Source organism: Saccostrea cucullata, unplaced genomic scaffold (assembly GCF_032062105.1).
Source record: "Saccostrea cucullata isolate Sc308-1 unplaced genomic scaffold, CSIRO_AGI_Scuc_v1 ctg1328, whole genome shotgun sequence".
Lineage (NCBI taxonomy): Eukaryota > Metazoa > Mollusca > Bivalvia > Ostreida > Ostreidae > Saccostrea > Saccostrea cuccullata.
This window is the reverse complement of record NW_026921711.1, coordinates 80,911-99,679: the sequence shown is the minus strand read 5'-3', so window position 1 is coordinate 99,679 and position 18,769 is coordinate 80,911. Positions and strand designations below refer to the sequence as shown.

Sequence of the window (18,769 nt, the reverse complement as noted above, 5' to 3'; positions counted from 1 at the left end):
ATGTTGTCAATGATGAACGCTGATAAAAATTCCATTCAATATTAATTTCAGAGTACTTGTGTAGAACCAGAGGTCTTTTTGACCCCGTTAAATGTTGATGACAAACCATGGAATAAGAAAATTCTTAACGTACTTTTTTAAGTTGTACTTGTTTATATAAAGTCTTTATTCTAACGTGATGATTGGTTGTACAAAGATAGGAAAGTTTCAACTTTTAAAGTCACTTACTTAAGAAAAACAATTTTACATTTTTTAAAAGTAGTTAATATTTTAGTATCGAATAAAGCTACAAGCTTGGTACATGTACACATCTGGCTTGAATGGAATGTTTCAAGTATTAAACATATATATGGAACGCTTTGTATTTAAGATTTTACATAAGTGAAGGAATTATATTACAAGAAGTTAACTAGCCTTGAAAATCTTTTAATCAGATTCTTCACATTAACAGGTCTGTCCTCCTCCATTTCAGTCTTTTCAATGCTGACATTAAAAGAAAGCATTCGATGTGATTAATAAACAAAGTAACAGGCAACAAAAAGTTAGAATATTTATTTATTTTTTTTTTCGCAATGAACTAAATCAAACTAGAGATATTGTGAGCAATGAGCTCATTAAATATCACCCCCGCCTCACATATGAATATACTGGCAGTGTCCATGTTTTGCTGTGGGAATCCCAAAATATTTGTCGGATCAAAAATTAAAATATTTGGAGGTGCACAATGGCAATAGGCTAGTAATAAAAATTCTGTGAAAGTTTTGTCAAATTTCATTTATTGGTATGAGAGGAGTTGCAGATAAGAGATGGGTATCCTATTGCTTAACAGACAGACGGACGGATATACCGATTACTATATACGCAGTAGTGTTAAGGCTTCCCGGAGCTTAAAATGAAAACGTAACACTGCATTGCAAAGATGATTTTGAATTTTATTTTTAATTTTTGTACTCCAGTTCGTCGAATTCATACAGAGAATCCTCTAGGCTATATATAAACATATTTGTTACGATGTCATATGACCTTGTTGATCACTTGACGGTCATTTCTTCTTTTTTCAAATGTTTCACATAGATCGCTTCGGCGCAGGTTATCGACACAATTATTATTAACTTTTTGTCACATAAATAAACTCGATTCATCCTTGTGAAACAAAAATATGCTTGGGAAAAGTTATACTATTTCTTTGGAACAATTTATTACATATTAACTTCAACTTACCGACAAATCTGAGGGTATTTTCCGCTGAATATCGTCATCTGTTTTAAAGCAAAGCCATCATACATTTACCCAAGCAGGATTCAGTTAGAGGGGAAACTCCACTTACATATTTCCACAAAAGATAATAATTAAATAAATCCTCATTAACAACCTGTGACAGGCTCTTTTATACACATATAATGAATTCTGCCTCTGTCCACGGGTATGAAAAATTTAAATATCAAACGTATATCTTCGTACGTAGTTTGAACACGCTGACTCTTAAACAAGAGTAATAAAGCCAAGTTACAGACCCTGAGACGTGCTACTACTCCACACGCTCGCTGCACGAACAGTACACGAACACTACACGGTTTGAACGAAACGCTGCACGGTTTACACGAAACGCTACACGGTTTGCACGAAACGCTACACGGTTTACACGGAACGCTTTGCACGAAAGGCTGCAAGGTTTACTCGAAAGGCTGCACAAAATGCTTTGTAAACGTTTCTCACACGCTTTGTGCATGATTCCCGCACGTTTTGGCCTCGGTTTGGATTTTCTACTCGGAGTATCTTGGGTTATATTACGGTTTTATCATTATTTAAATGGAAATCTTTCACAAAGCCAAAATTAGAAGCTGTCGAAATTAAATATCAGTACACTAGTATTATATAAACCGATAGAAATATTTAGTGCTCTGACAGTTGTAATTAATTAATAAATAATTGTCATTTCGTATTTATTTATTTATTTATTCATTTATTTATCCAACTGTTTAAAAACGAAATGCCGATATTATGAATTTCTGTGTTATAAAATTAAATTTTTATACATTAGTCATTCCAATGTAATATTTTTACGAGTATAATTTAATAAATTAAACACAAATTCGATTTCTTACGGCAGGAATATGAACTTATTGGTTTAATATAATAATATTGATTATATTGTGTTTGATTTCCGTAGACGGATTATTTTTCTTGATTTTGATTTAGTAATAAAATTTGCCAATATACTCTACTAACGATTATTGATACATTTTTAAAGATTTTTTTTATCTGACGTAAGCATCATCTAAAGGAGGGAAAACGGTAAAAGGGGGGTTTAAATGTGATGTCTTAATCTATTTTTTATTCTCTTTCTCTTTTTACAAGAAAGTTATCAAAGAACATCAGTATACCCATCATTATTTAATATCCTTCATTTCAAAACTCGACTTAACGTATGTAAAAATATGTGTAAATTAATTACTAGTCGCTGCATTTGACTATACATTGTACATACAATATAGATCGATCTTTACACCGGCATTCGGGTATATTACAAGAAAACTGAAATATCTTAGATGAAATAAAAAGTACGTGATTTATAAAACAAATAATATACAATTATTCATGTTTTACTCCCAAGCTTTTCTGACATGATATTCATGAAAAGACTACCAAATTAGTTCTGTTTATTTTACTGTTTACGGCTAGAAATTCGGATTTACAAATAAAATATGAAATCTGCTGAATTATAAGTAGTACCCATTAAATATTTAATGAACCATTTATTTTAAAAAATAAATAAAATCCAGTCGTAATTTCCAGGTGTCATTAAGCCGCGAACTCAACATGTACATATAAGAAAGCAGATTTTCAGTTGCCATGCACTCGGAGCCAGTGATTGCTGTTGTGAATGTCCTTGATCACAGCTGAAAGGCAGAAGGAAGATTCCAATACATTTTTAAGGGGTGTATCTTAAGTTTAAGTTACACTTTTAGCACCATGTTAACATATTCTGAAATTTGTTTTCACCTGTAAACCTTTACTGAATGTGATTTGTCTATATTTGTTTTTTCATTGAAATATTACTAATATTTTCCAAGTCTTTTTCATATTCCAGTTACTAGGAGAAAAAAATTCTAAGAACCATCCACATTTCTAAACTTGTAACATGATGTTAAATCTTTTTCAAAGAAAAAAATTGTTTGTATCATCTGTCCTTAATAAGAAAAAAATTACATATCAACATTTCAGAAAGCAAAACACATATGAACAGTTTTTGGAAAAGAATTCGAATTATTTACACAGGTCATAGAAGATTATTTTTCATCGTGACGGTTCTTGGCTGTTTATGTTAAATATGATACTCTGAAAGTATACACGCTTTGTTACAACGCACTTTGAAAAATTACGCACTTTGAAAGATTTTTTCAAAGTGCGTTAAAATTTGGGACCAAGCTAACGCACTTTGAAAAAAAATATTTTTTTTCAAAGTGCGTTAATATCGACCATATTAACGCACTTTGAAAAAATGTAAAGATTGATCAATATTCCTTCAAATAATCGGTATGATAAATAACAGATCCTGGTTTGATAATTTTTTATGATAAAGTCACTGTAGGACCTGAGATATTGACGTTTCAGATATTTAAGGTTTTGATAAAATAAAAGGGAAAATTAAAGGATCTTGAAAAAAAGAGTGACGATTGTTTATGTTCATTAATTCGTTTCTTCTTTTTTTTTATTCAAGTCTTTGATAAGTAGATGTAAAGGTGTACAGGGGGCACTAACAGAGGACAGCTTCAAGCAACGTAGCATTTATCATAATAAAAAGGGGCCAATTTGATTGTTCAAAACTATGAAAATTCTTTCTCTCTCATACGTTTTACTGTACTTAAAAATTTCTAGTTTTAATCTATTTTAATTAACTCATTTATTATTGGAAGTTTTCAAGGTCATACCAGTTAGGTAAATACATAATTATATGAATGCTTTGAGTATAGCATAGACATCGAGACTGGGCGAAGGGCCAGGGGAGGGGATGGGGGCTAAGCCCCCAACTTATTCTGGAAAGATATATACATCGTATAAGCATTGAAAATGCAGCGTACCCTTTTTAGGTTTATTGCTCCCCTCCCCCGTTTGTTACCGACACCTATGTATTGGAAAGATAAAGATTTGGACTGAGGGATCTTATACCCGTCTTCTCCTCTTTTCGACGGGAGTAAATCAATTCGTTTTTGAGGTTAGGGTTAGGCTTAGTTTTTTGAAAGATAAATAACAAATAAAATCTTTCCATGACTAAAATATGATTTTTTTTTCAAAGTGCGTTAAGTGTCTCCATGGTAAAATATATTGATGTAGACTCTTAACGCACTTTGAAAAATTTTTTCAAAGTGCGTTGAGTAGGTCCCAAATTTAACGCACTTTGAAAAATTTTTTCAAAGTGCGTTGATTTTGTCCCAATTTTAACGCACTTTGAAAAATTTTTTCAAAGTGCGTAATTTTTTCAAAGTGCGTTGCCACAACGCTTCATTGTGGTTAATGTCTTTTGATAACCCTATAATCTAAGATTTGGGGACATATTCCTGTTATTCCCGTTCGTGTCTGTCAACTTAAAGCTTCCTGACTGTCTATTTGCAAAACATATAATATACAATGTTAATCACTTTTGAATAAGATTGGAGCTCTGAATATTTTTCTCCTTAAATTTAAAAAGGTTTCTGAATACGATTTGAATATATTTCTTTCTGACCGTGTGAAATGCTTTAGCAACAAATGAATCATGATAGTATCTATAACTTGTTTGAAAATTTTTGAAAAACACATTTTTTCGGGGAAGACATAACTATACTTCAACAAAATTGTGAATTAGAGAGGATGCTTGCATGGTATAGTTACAGCAGTAAAAGGTTAAAGGAACTCGACGCAGATTTGAAAATAATAATTATTTTCAAAATGATAATTATTTTTCAAAAAAAACTCTAAGCTTTGTTATAGCTGAGAAAAAAATGTTATATTTAACTCTTTATTCTGTGACATTAATGAAGCCAAAGAGATAACATTTTAGGCTTTCTAAATAGTTGCAACTGCGAGGGAAAGTATACAAATGTTTGTATGTGACGAATACCTACCTCGCTATACTATATTCATCTGAATGAGTATGTTTCCAACTGACTCTATCCCTTTTTGGAACTGAAAATTAATATACCAAAAATTTAAAGTACAAGTGATCAGTAAATTACTTTTCTTTAAATCCGAGGGCCTTTCAAAAATACGCAGATTGTGCTATTATTTTCTCTTATAGACGTCATATTGTAATGAAATTTCACAAAAATATGTATCTTAAAGATTTCAAATATTTTTGACAAAATTTCTGTATTTCAGAAAAATTCTACTAAAATATTGGTATGTTTATATCGCTGATGGAGAGGTACGGAGCACGACAAACTTTTGATAAAATTTGTGTAATGCTCGAAATATCGCCAAAATAGATCCAAAAAATGCATGATAAAACAAGTAGTAAACTAGGGTATTTGTGACTTTCGTCCACAAATAGCTTATTGAAATTTTAGACCGTCAGACCTCTGTAAAAGGCTATACGGGAGGACGGGAAGAAGATGATCGACGAAAACTTTATCCGGACTGTAAAAAACGTGATTGAGAGTGACCATTGTGACGCTATATCTCATAATTACCTGCAGTTTTTGGTCTTAAAACCAAAAAAAAAATATTCTTTACGTGTTTATTAGATTTTAAGGTTGACAAGAAATGGTGTTTGGATGTTGAGTAGATAAGGTAACTCAAACTGAACAGGAACTCTTGGGAAATGTTGAGAAAATGAAAGCTCAATCACATATTTTTTTATAATGCCTGTGACGTGGAAGATCATTAAGATGACTTAATGATATGTTCTGAAAAATCACTAAAAATCAATACCAATTTACAACATTTTGATATGAAATTTTGAATACCATATAAGACCATATAAGTAAAGATTCTTTTAGATTGTGTTTGACATTTTGCCCAATTATGTCGTCAAATATTTTTTCTGTACAACAAGTCCGCGTAATTTTTGAACGGTCCTCGTAGATCTTTCCTTTACATATAATTGAACTTTTCATTTATTACACAGATAAAGAAACAAATTAACATTTTTGTTCTTTAAGTTCTGACACCATTAAACAGCTGCTTGCGAATCACAACCGTGATCATTAAACTAATATGTCGACCAAAGATAACTCTGTTACTTTTAAGAAGTTTTGTGTTTGTTTTCCACATATTGTTTTAGGTTATCTCTATTTCATGTACGTGTACACACGAAAAAATAAAGAAAAAAGTAACATTTAAGTGATAAGTTATAAATGTTTGATCAGAACACTATATACACGTATACGCTTAATATTTTATTTCCATCTCAATAAATGCAAAGAAAAACGCCATCAAAGCTCCGTAGAAGTGTTGCTAAAAGTTAAATAAAACCAGTTGTACTAAATTGATTCATTAAATATTTGAATACTTTCCCTACATGCGATGCAGTATAAACACATTTATTTACATCCGGTAATGGGTTGGTCTAGATGATTATTGGGCACCTATACATTCTGTTTGCCCTCATTTAATCCGACACTGAAGAGTGCAGGCGTATCTTCCTCCTGTCCGGTGTTTTTTGGTTTCAGATCCTCGGTAAGATTCATAGTTCGAAGTAAATGGACATATACAACCATAGAAAATGCTTACTGTTTACCAGTTCAAGTACGAAAACATAAATACAGCGACCCCACAACATTACATGTTTGTTAACGCGCGTTCTAGTTTACATGTACCAAAGGGATCTTGCTTTGAATACAAAAAAAAATATATAGAAATCCCTAAGCGCACAATAATTTTTATTTTTCAGGGGCGATGGCTCCATTGCGCTAAAATATAAAGGGTGTCATTTTATTTATTATTGTAGTGTTTAATTCAATGACTTGATATGATTTTACGGATACATGTAGATAAAATATAGATTGCTAAAAAATAAGGTTGTATATATTTTTTTAAAAATGTACTAGAAAAAGGCAGATGTTCTCCTTCGTTGATTTCCACTTTTATTTTCAATCTCTTTGGTATTTGTACAGCCCCATTCTCACATTTCTTTAACAAACTTGTGAGTATTTGTGGAAGTGAACCATTTTTCATTGCCTTTCTGATTTTGGAATCTGAACGAAACTCAATTACCATTGCTGAAATGTATAAATTTATTTTCATTAACACTGCAAGTTAGATAGCAGTAAATAGTAATTTATGTTAGAATAAGCACAGACATTGATTTCCAAGCAATTAGCATCATGCAAAGGGAGGCTCCATCAATAACCTTTTACTGCTGAAAAGTTTAACTGAAACGTTGGTCTTCCACTTTTCTAAAGAGAATTATGAAGAAAACCAAAAAAAAAAATAATGAATTTCATATTAAAATTTGGTTTGAACCTCTAATTTTCCCCATCAACCAACTACACCTCATTTTTCGACTAAATATCATTATGGACCTTGCACAATTTTATTTTGCTTTTCATAGATTTCTGCAGGTGTGAATTTATTCCCCCCCCAACCATCTTAAATGTTACTAAGTGTCGGATTTTAATTTATTTAACTTATTGGTGCTTACTGAAACTGACCGATATTGACAGAAACATTTTCATCTAAAAATTTTAAAATATCAATTTATTCTAATAGACTTATAAATGCTGTTGTTTATTACTAGAACAACTTATTAGTAAGAAATTTAACATAAATTTTAAACTTACAGTGGTCTTTCTGATTCTTTTGCTTCTGTACAATGTTTGTATCGAGCACTATTCCAATTCTCATTAGTTTTACATCTGCAGTTAGATTGTCGGATGATAATAATCTCCTCATTAGGGTTAAAATAATGCCGTCTTCCCCCATGAACATTGCATAATTCAGGCAAACCTTCATTCTTAATTTAATTTTAATGGATCTGCCTGTAATCTGCATGCTTTGAATTTCGAAACGTTCAAATTCGGCAAGTTGAAAATTTATGTTTCCTAATTTTTCAACTACATTTGTTATCAGGATACGCGCTAGAGAAGAAAAGTTTATATTCTTTGGATCGATGATACTTCCTTTTGCTATCACCCAAATGTTGTCATCAACTGTAAGACAAAAACAGGCGTAATACCAAATTTACATCAACATATGATTTCTAATATTATTCTTATTTTCTTTTTATTTTTATTTTGCAGAAAAGTAGGTTCTTGTGATTTATTTAACATTTTAATTGAATATTAAGAGCATGTCTACGAGAAAACCATGCAAGAGGTTATGAGAGCGAGGTTCTCAGATCAACTTCATGTTTTGTATGTAAATTTCTTCTATAATATGAAATATTTTGCCACAAAATTTTTTTCAGTGTGGTCTCACTTAAGGGGGTAAATCGACATTGTTACTAAAAATAGAATTCTTGGTCCTTACGCAGGGTGAAAACAGGAATTTTATAGGATTTTAAATTTAAAAATTCAGCATTTTACTTGATAATGATATAAAATGTCCAAATATGGCTGAAAGTAACAAGACACACTTGTTTCAGAAAAATTTTCAGAATCACAAACTGTGCCCTCGTTTAAGTGCAAAAAGGTCACAAATCTGGCATATTTCCAGATTTTTGAAAACTGGTGAAAATATTCATTTTTCAAAAACCTATAACTCAGAAAGTAACGCTTAGAATCAACTTAATCTCATACCAATTATTAGACAACATGTCTGTCTACATTATATAAAAAATCTGTCTTTGGACTCTCAAATATTTTGCTGTACTTTTTACTTAAAGTTGGACATATTTTGTGAATTTTCAAATTTTCTCATCCCTGAACTTCAGCAAGGAGTTATTTGCTGATTTAAATATTTTCAAGAATTCAAATTTTGCTGTTGAAAAATACCAGTATATTGAAAATTTTTGTTTTCAATCAATAATTATTTTTTAAGGGGTTAAATGGGGTTAAATGGGGGGGGGGGTTAGCAGAATTGTATTATTTTACATTTTCTTTGAGCAGGGTGATATTCACATACTGTTTAGTACCTGTTTGTTAATCAGTAGACCAAGTGTGTTCTCTCTCTTATCTTAAACAAAAAACTTCCTTGATAAATAATAAACAAAGTACACTGTTATCTACTAATAAGTAGATGACCCCTTTTAATTTGGAGTTCACAAGGTCAAAGGTCAAGGGTTATAATTCTCGATATACCAGTATGTAGATTTTAATCATTCAAAATCCTGAGGACCCATTGTTTGACAGACATGAAATTTAGTACATTGGTTTCTTGAGGACCCCTTTAGATTTTGAGGTCACAATGTTAAAGGTCAAGGGTCAAACTGAACAAAAAGGAATATCAGAGCTATTTTCTTGACAGATATATTGTAATGGCAACAACCTCAAAATGAATGAACACAAAGTTTTAAAAATCTACAATTTAGGACATTAATTATTTTATAATTTTTAATTTTATTGCATATTAAAATTTTAATATTACTCAATAACTAAGTACATTCAACAACAAATAAATTACAATGCTTGACTGCTTCCTGACATTTTATATTCACTTCCAAAATTAAAATGACCTTGAAATTTTGTATGCTTGAAAAAAAATCTACTTGCTTAAGTATACATCATGGTTCTAAATTAGGGTAAGATTTAAAAGAAAAAATCAAGGTTTCCCCAAATCATATTCTGAATTATTTGCTATAACTGTATACAGGAAATTAGTCTTTATAATACTTTTATATTTGGTAAAACTAAAGCACTGCTGACCTTGAACTTTGATCTTTTCTAAGATAAAAAACACTTAAAATTTACTCTGAATTTCTGTGTATTCCTGCAAGTGAACCCTGATACATATTAAATATCATTTGGGTTGATCTTGAGGTCTCAATCTTTCAAAATCTATAAGGTGTATCCAAACTATTTTGTTCAGTATGACCCCATTTTCTTCCTATGTATCATCCAATAACTTCTGGAGAAAATTTAACAAGCACTGAAATTTCCACTTCTGGTTTAAAGAACAACTGGACTGTCTCCAAATACACAAGAGTAGTACTCAAAGCAGGTACCTGTGAAAAAACACAGTTTTCAAATTAAATTGAAATAAACCATACTAGACATATTCAAAGATTTTTAAAATGAATGTCATGTTTATGATAATGATACATTTAAATTAATCAATTGAAGAAAATGTCATCAAATGATTTAGGTAAGATTCTTCACAAATTCTTCTGGCTTTCTTTGAAGAAAACAAGAGCTTCATATATCCTTGAAGTAAAGTAATAGAGTAGGGAAAAATGCATGTGGCAAATTGACAGACAGACAAGGCAATTCCTTTCCATGTACTATAGTATACAGTTATGAAATGGGTATGAGGGAAATAGCAAATTTATGATTCCCAGAGGGAGGAAACTATTTCCCAGAGGAAATAATTTTCTGCCGAGGGGAACAATAAATTTGTTATTTCCCGAGTTCCCATTCCATAACTTTTTTATTATACCGAAACAATGATAGGCGATTTCAATTTTTTTAACCAGATATTCCAACATTTAAAAAAAAACTGTAGAGGCATAATTACAAATGCATGCGGTTTAACACAATGTATGATAAGTGAAGCATCATGTCCTTAAACAATTAAATTATTTTTTAAAAAGTATTTTCACTGACATTTCGAAAAATTATCGTTGTCTTCATTTTGGTAGAATTCAAGTATGATTTTGACATCGCACGTCGAAATGTTTTGATGTCATGGCTACATTGCTAATAACATGACGTCACAGACTCGAGATTCCTTGAACACGCCACCCACTGAACACTTTGATTGGTTAAAATTACTAATAAATATTCATGAGGGAGTAGTCCAAGGGAGCAACTCTGATTTTCCAGGGAGTAGTCTTCAGATGAGGGCAATAGTCACTTATCGGGGAAATAGAGTTTTATGGTATTAATTTATACAAAGTAATGACAGTAGAGGTATAATAATATAACACATCTTTACCATTTCCTCAGCAGTGATAAGTAGTTGGTAATTCTAATGCTGCATCTGCATTGTCTTTCCTCTTCTTATTTCTGGATTCTGTACACAAAACTACATTGGAAACCCTATGTAGTAATTCTTTATAGCTCCACAGCTGAAAATCCCATTGTAAAGCCCAGCCCTAACCAGGGAAATGAATTTGAATAATCTGAAATTGCACGAGAAATATAAGAATGAAAGGAAATATTCTTTACAACATATAATTTCCCAGACTTATATTTATAATATTTAATTAGTTATGTTTTAAACACAAACTTGTCAAGGAACACATGGTGACCTTTATTTTAAAAGTATGAGATTATGAGATTTTTTTATAATCAAGCAGCCACATATAAGGCAATACTGGTGATTTAATTGACAGTGAAGACCCACCTATCCAATTCTTAATGTACCCTATTAGTAAACAGTCTTTGAAAACCCTGGACCTATTCAACTTTTTATCCCCTCTTCATCACCCCACAAAGGCTGCTTATGCTATTTATAATTATTTTGCAATATTGTTGAATTTATACAGATATTTTTATTGCTACATGTACAAGTACCAACCTTGAACAATTGTTGAAATTTCTCTTGACAGGTTTGCTAGGTATATATTCAGGTCCAGTACAATCACTAGATTTAGCTACGTAGGTATTTTTCATAGAAAAAATTAATTTGGTAGCTAAATAAAGCTACTTCAGGTAGGTAAATAAAGCTGACTAAGTAGGTATAAATCAGAGAGCAGCCCCCAAGATGCCAAAGTTTTTTTGTAATGTATTTTTACAATAGTATTTGTTTTTAATTTATTTGTACTCAACCTTGTGTTGTACATAGTGTTTTTGATTTATTATGTGATGTGTTCATTCTAATAAATCTAAACCGTTTCCTTTTGTCATGTTGTGTATAAATTCAAGCTAGTGGACGTATTTAGCTATGTCTAGTGATTGTACCAGACCTGATAGTGTCTTGTAAAAATCTTCTCTTGTCCATAATCAAGTCCCCATCAAAATTGTTTATTTATTTATATTTTCACCTATCAATAGGCCTTTTTATAAGGTACATAGTAATATAAACCAAGATCCACCTACCTGTTTCTTTTTCAAATTCAAACATTGTTGATTCGGTATCATCATATAACTACATCCGTCTTGCTACCAAATGCTGTCAGAATCATATTCATCAAAATCAGAGCCATAATCCGAAGACTCGTTGACAATTCACGCACTTAAATCTTTTTCTGGGGACGTACAAAACGGTAAACAAAACGTCTCAGGATGCCATAATGTTTACACGTGGTAACGGAGTACTTCGATCCCGATGGTTTTCATAATGTTTTATGCATTTTAAACATAGGCCACTAGTATATACGTAACAAATTACATTCACAGGAGGGACAATTTTCTTCAAATCACACATAATTGATGCCTTAAACGTTTAGATGACAGAAATCTGTTTATAAACTTCGTAAACATAATCATTATCTACCTTCTCTACAGAAGCACGCAACAGGGGAGATAATTCTAACAAAATCTAAATAAATAGTAAAATACGTTTTTTTTTTCACAGGAAAAGCAGGGAAAAATTATTTATAGCTTTTATAAAATTAAAAATAATTTTCATTGTTTATATTTGTAAATATTTTACACAAAATTCATTAAAATTACTGTTAAAAGTAAAACTTATAAAATCATGAATTTTTCCCTCATTTGAATTTGGGGTAATTTCATTACGATATAACTTTTCTGTCCTTGAGAGTCCAAAGGTGGATTTTACATATTGTTTGGATAATATCCTAGAGATTCTTAAATGCACAAAATTCTGAAAAAAGAAGCGTTACTTTCTAAGAAATGTATCCCTGAATATTAACAAAAAATGAACCATTATCATTTCTTGGCTCCATGCCAATATTTGTGCCCTCGTGACAGCCATCTATATAGGGGTTTTACAAAAAAAAATGATTCCAACTTAATTTTACGACTTAATTCTATGAGAAAACATGGCCCTTTTATTTATATATTGTTTTTTTTTTTTTTACTTTTAACTATTGAAATTGTCATTTTTTCACCAACTTTTTTGCATTTTCCCTTGAATATTGACCAAAATGAATTATTGGCTGTTACTAAAAATAGAAACAACCGATGCAAAAATAAACAACATATTTTTGACTTTCATTGGGTGTCCTTTAAGTTCATAATAAAAATTAGTTTGTTCTTGAGAGTGCCTATCAGAGCATTTTTCTATATATCTGCATTGTTTTCTCGTAGACAGGCTCTTAAGTCAATGCAATTTTTTTGTTTGATAAGTTCAAATTTTTAAAGAACCTTCAGTAGTGAAATCATTGTCAGAAAGGGTATGAAATAAATCTGTCTGAAAAACGTCAACATCACATATACAATCTGCAAAATTCCACGTCAAGTGTGAATGGAAATGTAATTTTGTTGCTGTATAGTCGCTATTATCTTCCGTGGAATCTGTGTCAAAAATGCAATATACAGTATGTAATACACATTTTTGTGAGAGTGTTTTAAGATTCGAAAGACTAATTTACAAATTCTGCAAAAAATGGTCTTAAGCATACTGAGTTTAATTACATATATATTTCTTTTACTCGTCCAAAGATTTGATAATATATTCAAAATACTTCTAAAAATACTACACTACCAACTCTTCAATATAGATGAAAAAATGTACGAAATTTTATCTTTTACTCTTGAAAAACAATACATCAGTACTCACGAAACTTAGGGTTTTCCCTTCCAGAACCAAGACAATACTCTTTCGGATTGTAGAGATATCCAGTAATTTTAATATTATCGATGCCATGGGATTCTAATAGCTGCTCTATTTCTTTTCTTCTGAAGATACACTGAAACACTCTTTGAATATTATTCTCTAGTGTTTCTTTGGATTGAATGGTAAATGTTATAATAAGGCTCCCTGGTTTAATTTCTTTTATGGACACGTTGTTGTCTTTTAATTCTGGGATATTGTTAACCTCCTCAATGTTCAAATGACTTGCAATTTCAGCCAATTTCTGAAATCCAGGATAGTCTGAGCGTAGAACAGCGGCTACTAAAATATTCAAAAATATCCTATGAAATGGGTTATTCAATTTAAATAATAAAATAAGCAGTGCAGTTAATGTTACAGTAGGAGGCGGGGCCTAAGTTATACGGGAAATCTTTACTATGACGTCACAAAAAATATAAGGTCTTTAAAATACCACAGAGTGAACTTACTTGCTATTTTAAACAGCTAGATAGCTCTAGACCTCATGAAAGCTAACTATTACATGTAGTTTTGTCGTTTGTTAACTCCTTCACAACAAAATGTAAATGATTCGTCGATCGCATTTTACTTGTCAATGTGACGTTATTTCGCAAAAGTAACGCAGTTCGTAAACAGTGATTAGGCTGATCAAGTTACTTACATTTTGTACAATGAAAAATATTTTTTGTTCTCAAAAAAATAATTTATTAATTGCACTTATGAAAAAAGCCGTTAACTTTATTGATATACTGTCCGTATAATCTCCGTTCAATTGATACTGTCGTGCGTTTCTATGATTTATTATCATATGATTTATTAAAGAAGTAATTGAAGGGAGCTAATAAATCGGTTTATTGCAAGGGTATATCCTCAATGTATCCTTCCAAGAACTCAAGAGGCATTACGATATGTGATAATAATGAAGCTTATGAAATCTTGCAAATAAATTAATTATAGCAATATTTTATGTAGTTGACCAGGAAAATATTCAACATGTCTTCTAAAAAAATAAATTTAGCAGTTAAATAGTGGAGTATATATATAGTTTCTTAGCCCTTTTCTGTACTACATATAGTGTTGAAAAGAATAAAGAATAAATTAAACTAAGATGTTTAACTATGATATACATAATTATGATATATGCAATGTTGGAATTTATGATAACCTCTAAGCTGCAAGTATATTTGCTAAAATCATGTGACGCCGACATCACGTGACAAATCTTTATTTAAAAATTCTAAAAGATTTGAACCACATTACGTTTCTTTTATATCATTAAATTCCTAAAAAGGAGTCTCCCATCCTAATAAAGTATGTATTTTTATCTTTAAAAATTGCTGATATTTCTATTTGCAACCGTACTGCACCATGCGCTATTTGCAACCGTACTGCACCATGCGCTATTTGCAACCGTACTGCACCATGCGCTATTTGCAACCGTACTGCACCATGCGCTTAAGTTTTAGGAGAAATTGTTCAAGTGCACATTGTAATATATTCATAGCTTAAACTAAACAAAGTTTGATTATGATTATTAGTATGATTATTTATTATCCAAGATACTCATAATTGTGTTTGAAAGGGCTTTTAAGCGTATGAGAATTTGCATGTGTATATCTGATGCTGCACACACTTTTAAATACTCACCCAAACCATTTGATGTGATTTCCAAGAGATTGCAGTCGTCTTGTACCTCGAAACATATCTTACTGTTATTTCCTACTTGAACCACGATTACAGAGCCAGTAAATGAAGAACCAAAGTTAAAATCAATTCTATTTCCATCTCCAACCTGTATCGCATCTGCACTTGGACCTTCTGAAACAGGAATAATTATCTATATATTCACCTATTTCCTAAGAATAACAATAAATATAGCTCAATGAATTTCTCAATGTATTTTTTTTTTCATTTTGCCCTTAAATTTTAAAACTTTAAATGTAGAATAATTCTACATTAAACATTTATTGTAGAGCAATTCTACATTAAAGGTTCTCGGTGACGTTATATATAAAGGAAGGGATTTTAAGAATGCTGTTTTGAAATCTTACTCTATTCATAATTCAGGTTTCAATTGATAATGTATGTTGAAATTAAACATTGAAATTACCAACGTTGCAATCTGTTGCAAAATATATTTCTCTTCGGAATTCAATTCCTATGTCTTTAAGCTCAGGATGATTGCTCAATCTTTTTGCAATGTCCATCAAAACAGAGAGAACTTCATTACTGACATCATTTGATATAGACTCCAGTACATTGTTTTCTATATTTTCTTCCCAAATCCTCCATATTCTTAAAATGTCATCAGCTACTCCAGTACATCTCTCTGGAATGTTCTCATTGGATGACCAACCAATGGCTGGTGAACCATAAAAACAATCACAAGCGCCTGATCGAAACACATCGCACAATGTTGGGAATTTCAGTTTCTTTATTGTATTAAAACTTTCTAAGGCTGATATAGATGCGTCAGAAAGCCTTTCATATGAAATTTTTGCCAACAGATCATCATATCTTCTAAATTTTAATTTCAGTATATTCCGTAGCAGGTTTCTGCATGGCGACCTAAGAAGTGTTCTTAGTGTTTCAAATTTTTCTTCCCCTGTATCAGATTCATCTGTACTCATCATGTATTTCTTATTTCCTGTTTTAAATAAATATATATTAATTGTGTATTTACATAAAAATCGTAATAAAATGTAAAAGTAACTTGAAATTCTAACTAATAAAATGGTAATTATATTTGAAGCAGGACCTTTTTTCAAAAATTGTGTACTCAGGAACAATTTAAACATTTTTTTTAATTTGAGCTAGGACATGCCCTTGCGATATTGAAATCTGTTGATGACCTACATTCAGTACACATACTACATGTATGCATTTATCATCTGGACGTCCATCTATGGGATCAAACTTAATTCAGTACAGATTTGGTTTTATATATTATTTCAAAAAGTATTTAAATATCTTAAAGAACTTGTTCTAATACTTTAATCAATATATGAAAAAGGCTGTGAGAACGCACAGTACATTGCACTGTCACTGTATTGAAATCAATTCAATATAGACGCGCACGAATAGATACCTTTTAAAGCCGAATTTATTTTTCTAAAGCAATTATATTATCAAATGAATTTGGTATTTTTTTCTAAAAATAACAAAGCATATCCAACTCTGTATTGAAGCAAGTTTGCTCAACTTATTGGACAGTCGCGTGATAGATACATAATGTGGACTACATGTACTTAGGGGTCATAAATATTTCAAACATTGCATAGGCAGACCCTAAATACGATTTAAAGATGAAGAGAAAATTGTTAAAACACATCTTCTAATTTATAGACAGTAAAGAATAGCATGATATGAATGAATAATTCCTATCTTTCTGATTGGCTGAGATCCAACTATGTGGGAAAATACAACGTTATATTTACCTGCACGTGAAGTTCAAAGTAAAAATAGGGAACTATTTTTTCTACATTAATCTAAAAAAGGATCGGAAAATTTGCAAATTATGCAAAATGTTTTGGAAAGGTATTTATTTCAACTCAGCAGCTATGACTTTTTCTCATGTGTACAAAAGCATGATAACCAAACATAAGCGAACATGATGCAGGGATCAAACTCCTCCAATACTTTTACTAAACTTTTTTTTTACTTTTTTCTGCTGTCAGTTTTGCCTGATAATACCTTCCTTTCAAAATATAGTATTTAAAAGAGCCTGATATTATATCTATTATGGCAACTACCATATTTTCAAGAAATTTCAAATTAATTTACGACTGGCAATGTTTATTTACATTTTAACGCTGTTTGGAACTCTCTTTGTAATTGGCAACAACCAATAGCACTTCTGATCTGACATGGTGTAAACATCAACCGTGGGACGTCCTTATCTTATTAAGTTTGCAGAGAAATCATTCATATAACTTTAACTGGGCTATCTCAAAAACATAATACCTGATAAATATAACATCTACAAACGTATAATTTTATATCAACTTTATTCAAGCGAATATTTAGTCACATAATATTGGCATCCTATCTATTTATGAGTTTTAATTGCAAACAAATTGGGATCAAATTTAAATAAATTTTATCTTTAATTAATTGATAATTTTATGTTTTCTGTGAATTTATTGAGCACTGTGATTATTTTCCAGGATTTCCGAATATTTCTTTTAAATACATGTACATGTACATTCAAAATTTAAGAATATAATTGTCTTTGAGTAAGGTCGATGAAATGAGACATATTCATGTAACGTGTATATGTACCAACTTTAAACAAAAACAGGGGTAGAATTAATTTGATGGATCAGTATTGTCTCAGTTGTAATAAACATGCATTTTCTGAAAGCACAAAAAATATATAAGAAACGGCCAGTGGGCATCTCCCTGACTCTGATTAAATTTGCACCATGGATGCCTTGGATAAACTAACAACGTTTAAGTCATTTTTTTTTAAATTCAAGGTCGAAATAATTGTGTACATAGTACAAGTTTTATTTTAAACAACATCATTTAATTTGACTCTTCTTGTAGCACTTTTGATATCTAATATCTTTTCAGGTAATAAGCTTGTGAACAAGTTAATCGTTTTGATGTTTTTCTAATCTTTTACATCATGTTTGTCATATTTTAAAGACTTGTTAAAGACTTATTTGCATTATATTATAAATATACATTGAATTAAAAAATATAATTTGAGAGATGACACGTATTCTCAGCACTGACTGTAAAATGTCTGTAATTAGCTGATAAACATAATGTTCTGAATATCAAACGATATCATGCATTTCTTTTTCATATAGATTTTTAGGAAATACTATTTTTTTTGTCGCATTACGTACCTGGTATAACACATTTTAAACATTAGCCAGGTCAACAACTTGGTCAAAAACATGTTGATCTATTCTACATTTACATTTAAGGTCAAATATTTTGCATTTATCAGGAAATTCTTATT

The 18,769-nt window shown here is 30.8% G+C and overlaps 1 protein-coding gene and 2 long non-coding RNA genes across 3 annotated transcripts; all 3 read right to left on the bottom strand.

Moving 5' to 3' along the window:
• Nucleotides 1-447: 447 nt before the first annotated feature.
• Nucleotides 448-7,193, bottom strand: LOC134260623 (uncharacterized). The gene is made up of 3 exons (XR_009990588.1): nucleotides 7,026-7,193; nucleotides 5,106-5,166; nucleotides 448-483 (listed from the first exon to the last, which is right to left on the bottom strand). It is a non-coding gene; the product is annotated as an uncharacterized LOC134260623 (long non-coding RNA).
• Nucleotides 7,194-7,617: 424 nt separating this feature from the next.
• LOC134260625 (uncharacterized) lies at nucleotides 7,618-16,427 on the bottom strand. Its single transcript, XM_062743178.1, has 6 exons — nucleotides 15,908-16,427; nucleotides 15,445-15,615; nucleotides 13,765-14,100; nucleotides 13,350-13,499; nucleotides 7,761-8,129; nucleotides 7,618-7,655 (listed from the first exon to the last, which is right to left on the bottom strand). The coding sequence occupies exons 1-6, from the start codon at nucleotides 16,425-16,427 to the stop codon at nucleotides 7,618-7,620; spliced, it is 1,584 nt and encodes a 527-aa protein (XP_062599162.1).
• Nucleotides 9,584-12,393, bottom strand: LOC134260622 (uncharacterized). Its single transcript, XR_009990587.1, has 3 exons — nucleotides 12,117-12,393; nucleotides 11,011-11,197; nucleotides 9,584-10,081 (listed from the first exon to the last, which is right to left on the bottom strand). It is a non-coding gene; the product is annotated as an uncharacterized LOC134260622 (long non-coding RNA).
• Nucleotides 16,428-18,769: the final 2,342 nt, after the last annotated feature.

Bases quoted from the DNA above. Each gene is read 5' to 3' on its own strand.
- LOC134260625 (XM_062743178.1), bottom strand. From the start codon at position 16,427: ATGAGTACAGATGAATCTGATACAGGGGAAGAAAAATTTGAAACACTA. The intron at 8,130-13,349 runs GTTCTTTAAAAA...TTTGTCTTACAG, and splicing joins CAATGATTTCACTACTGAAG to TTGATGACAACATTTGGGTG. The intron at 7,656-7,760 runs GTAAGTTTAAAA...TAAAATTTTTAG, and splicing joins AAAGAATCAGAAAGACCACT to ATGAAAATGTTTCTGTCAAT.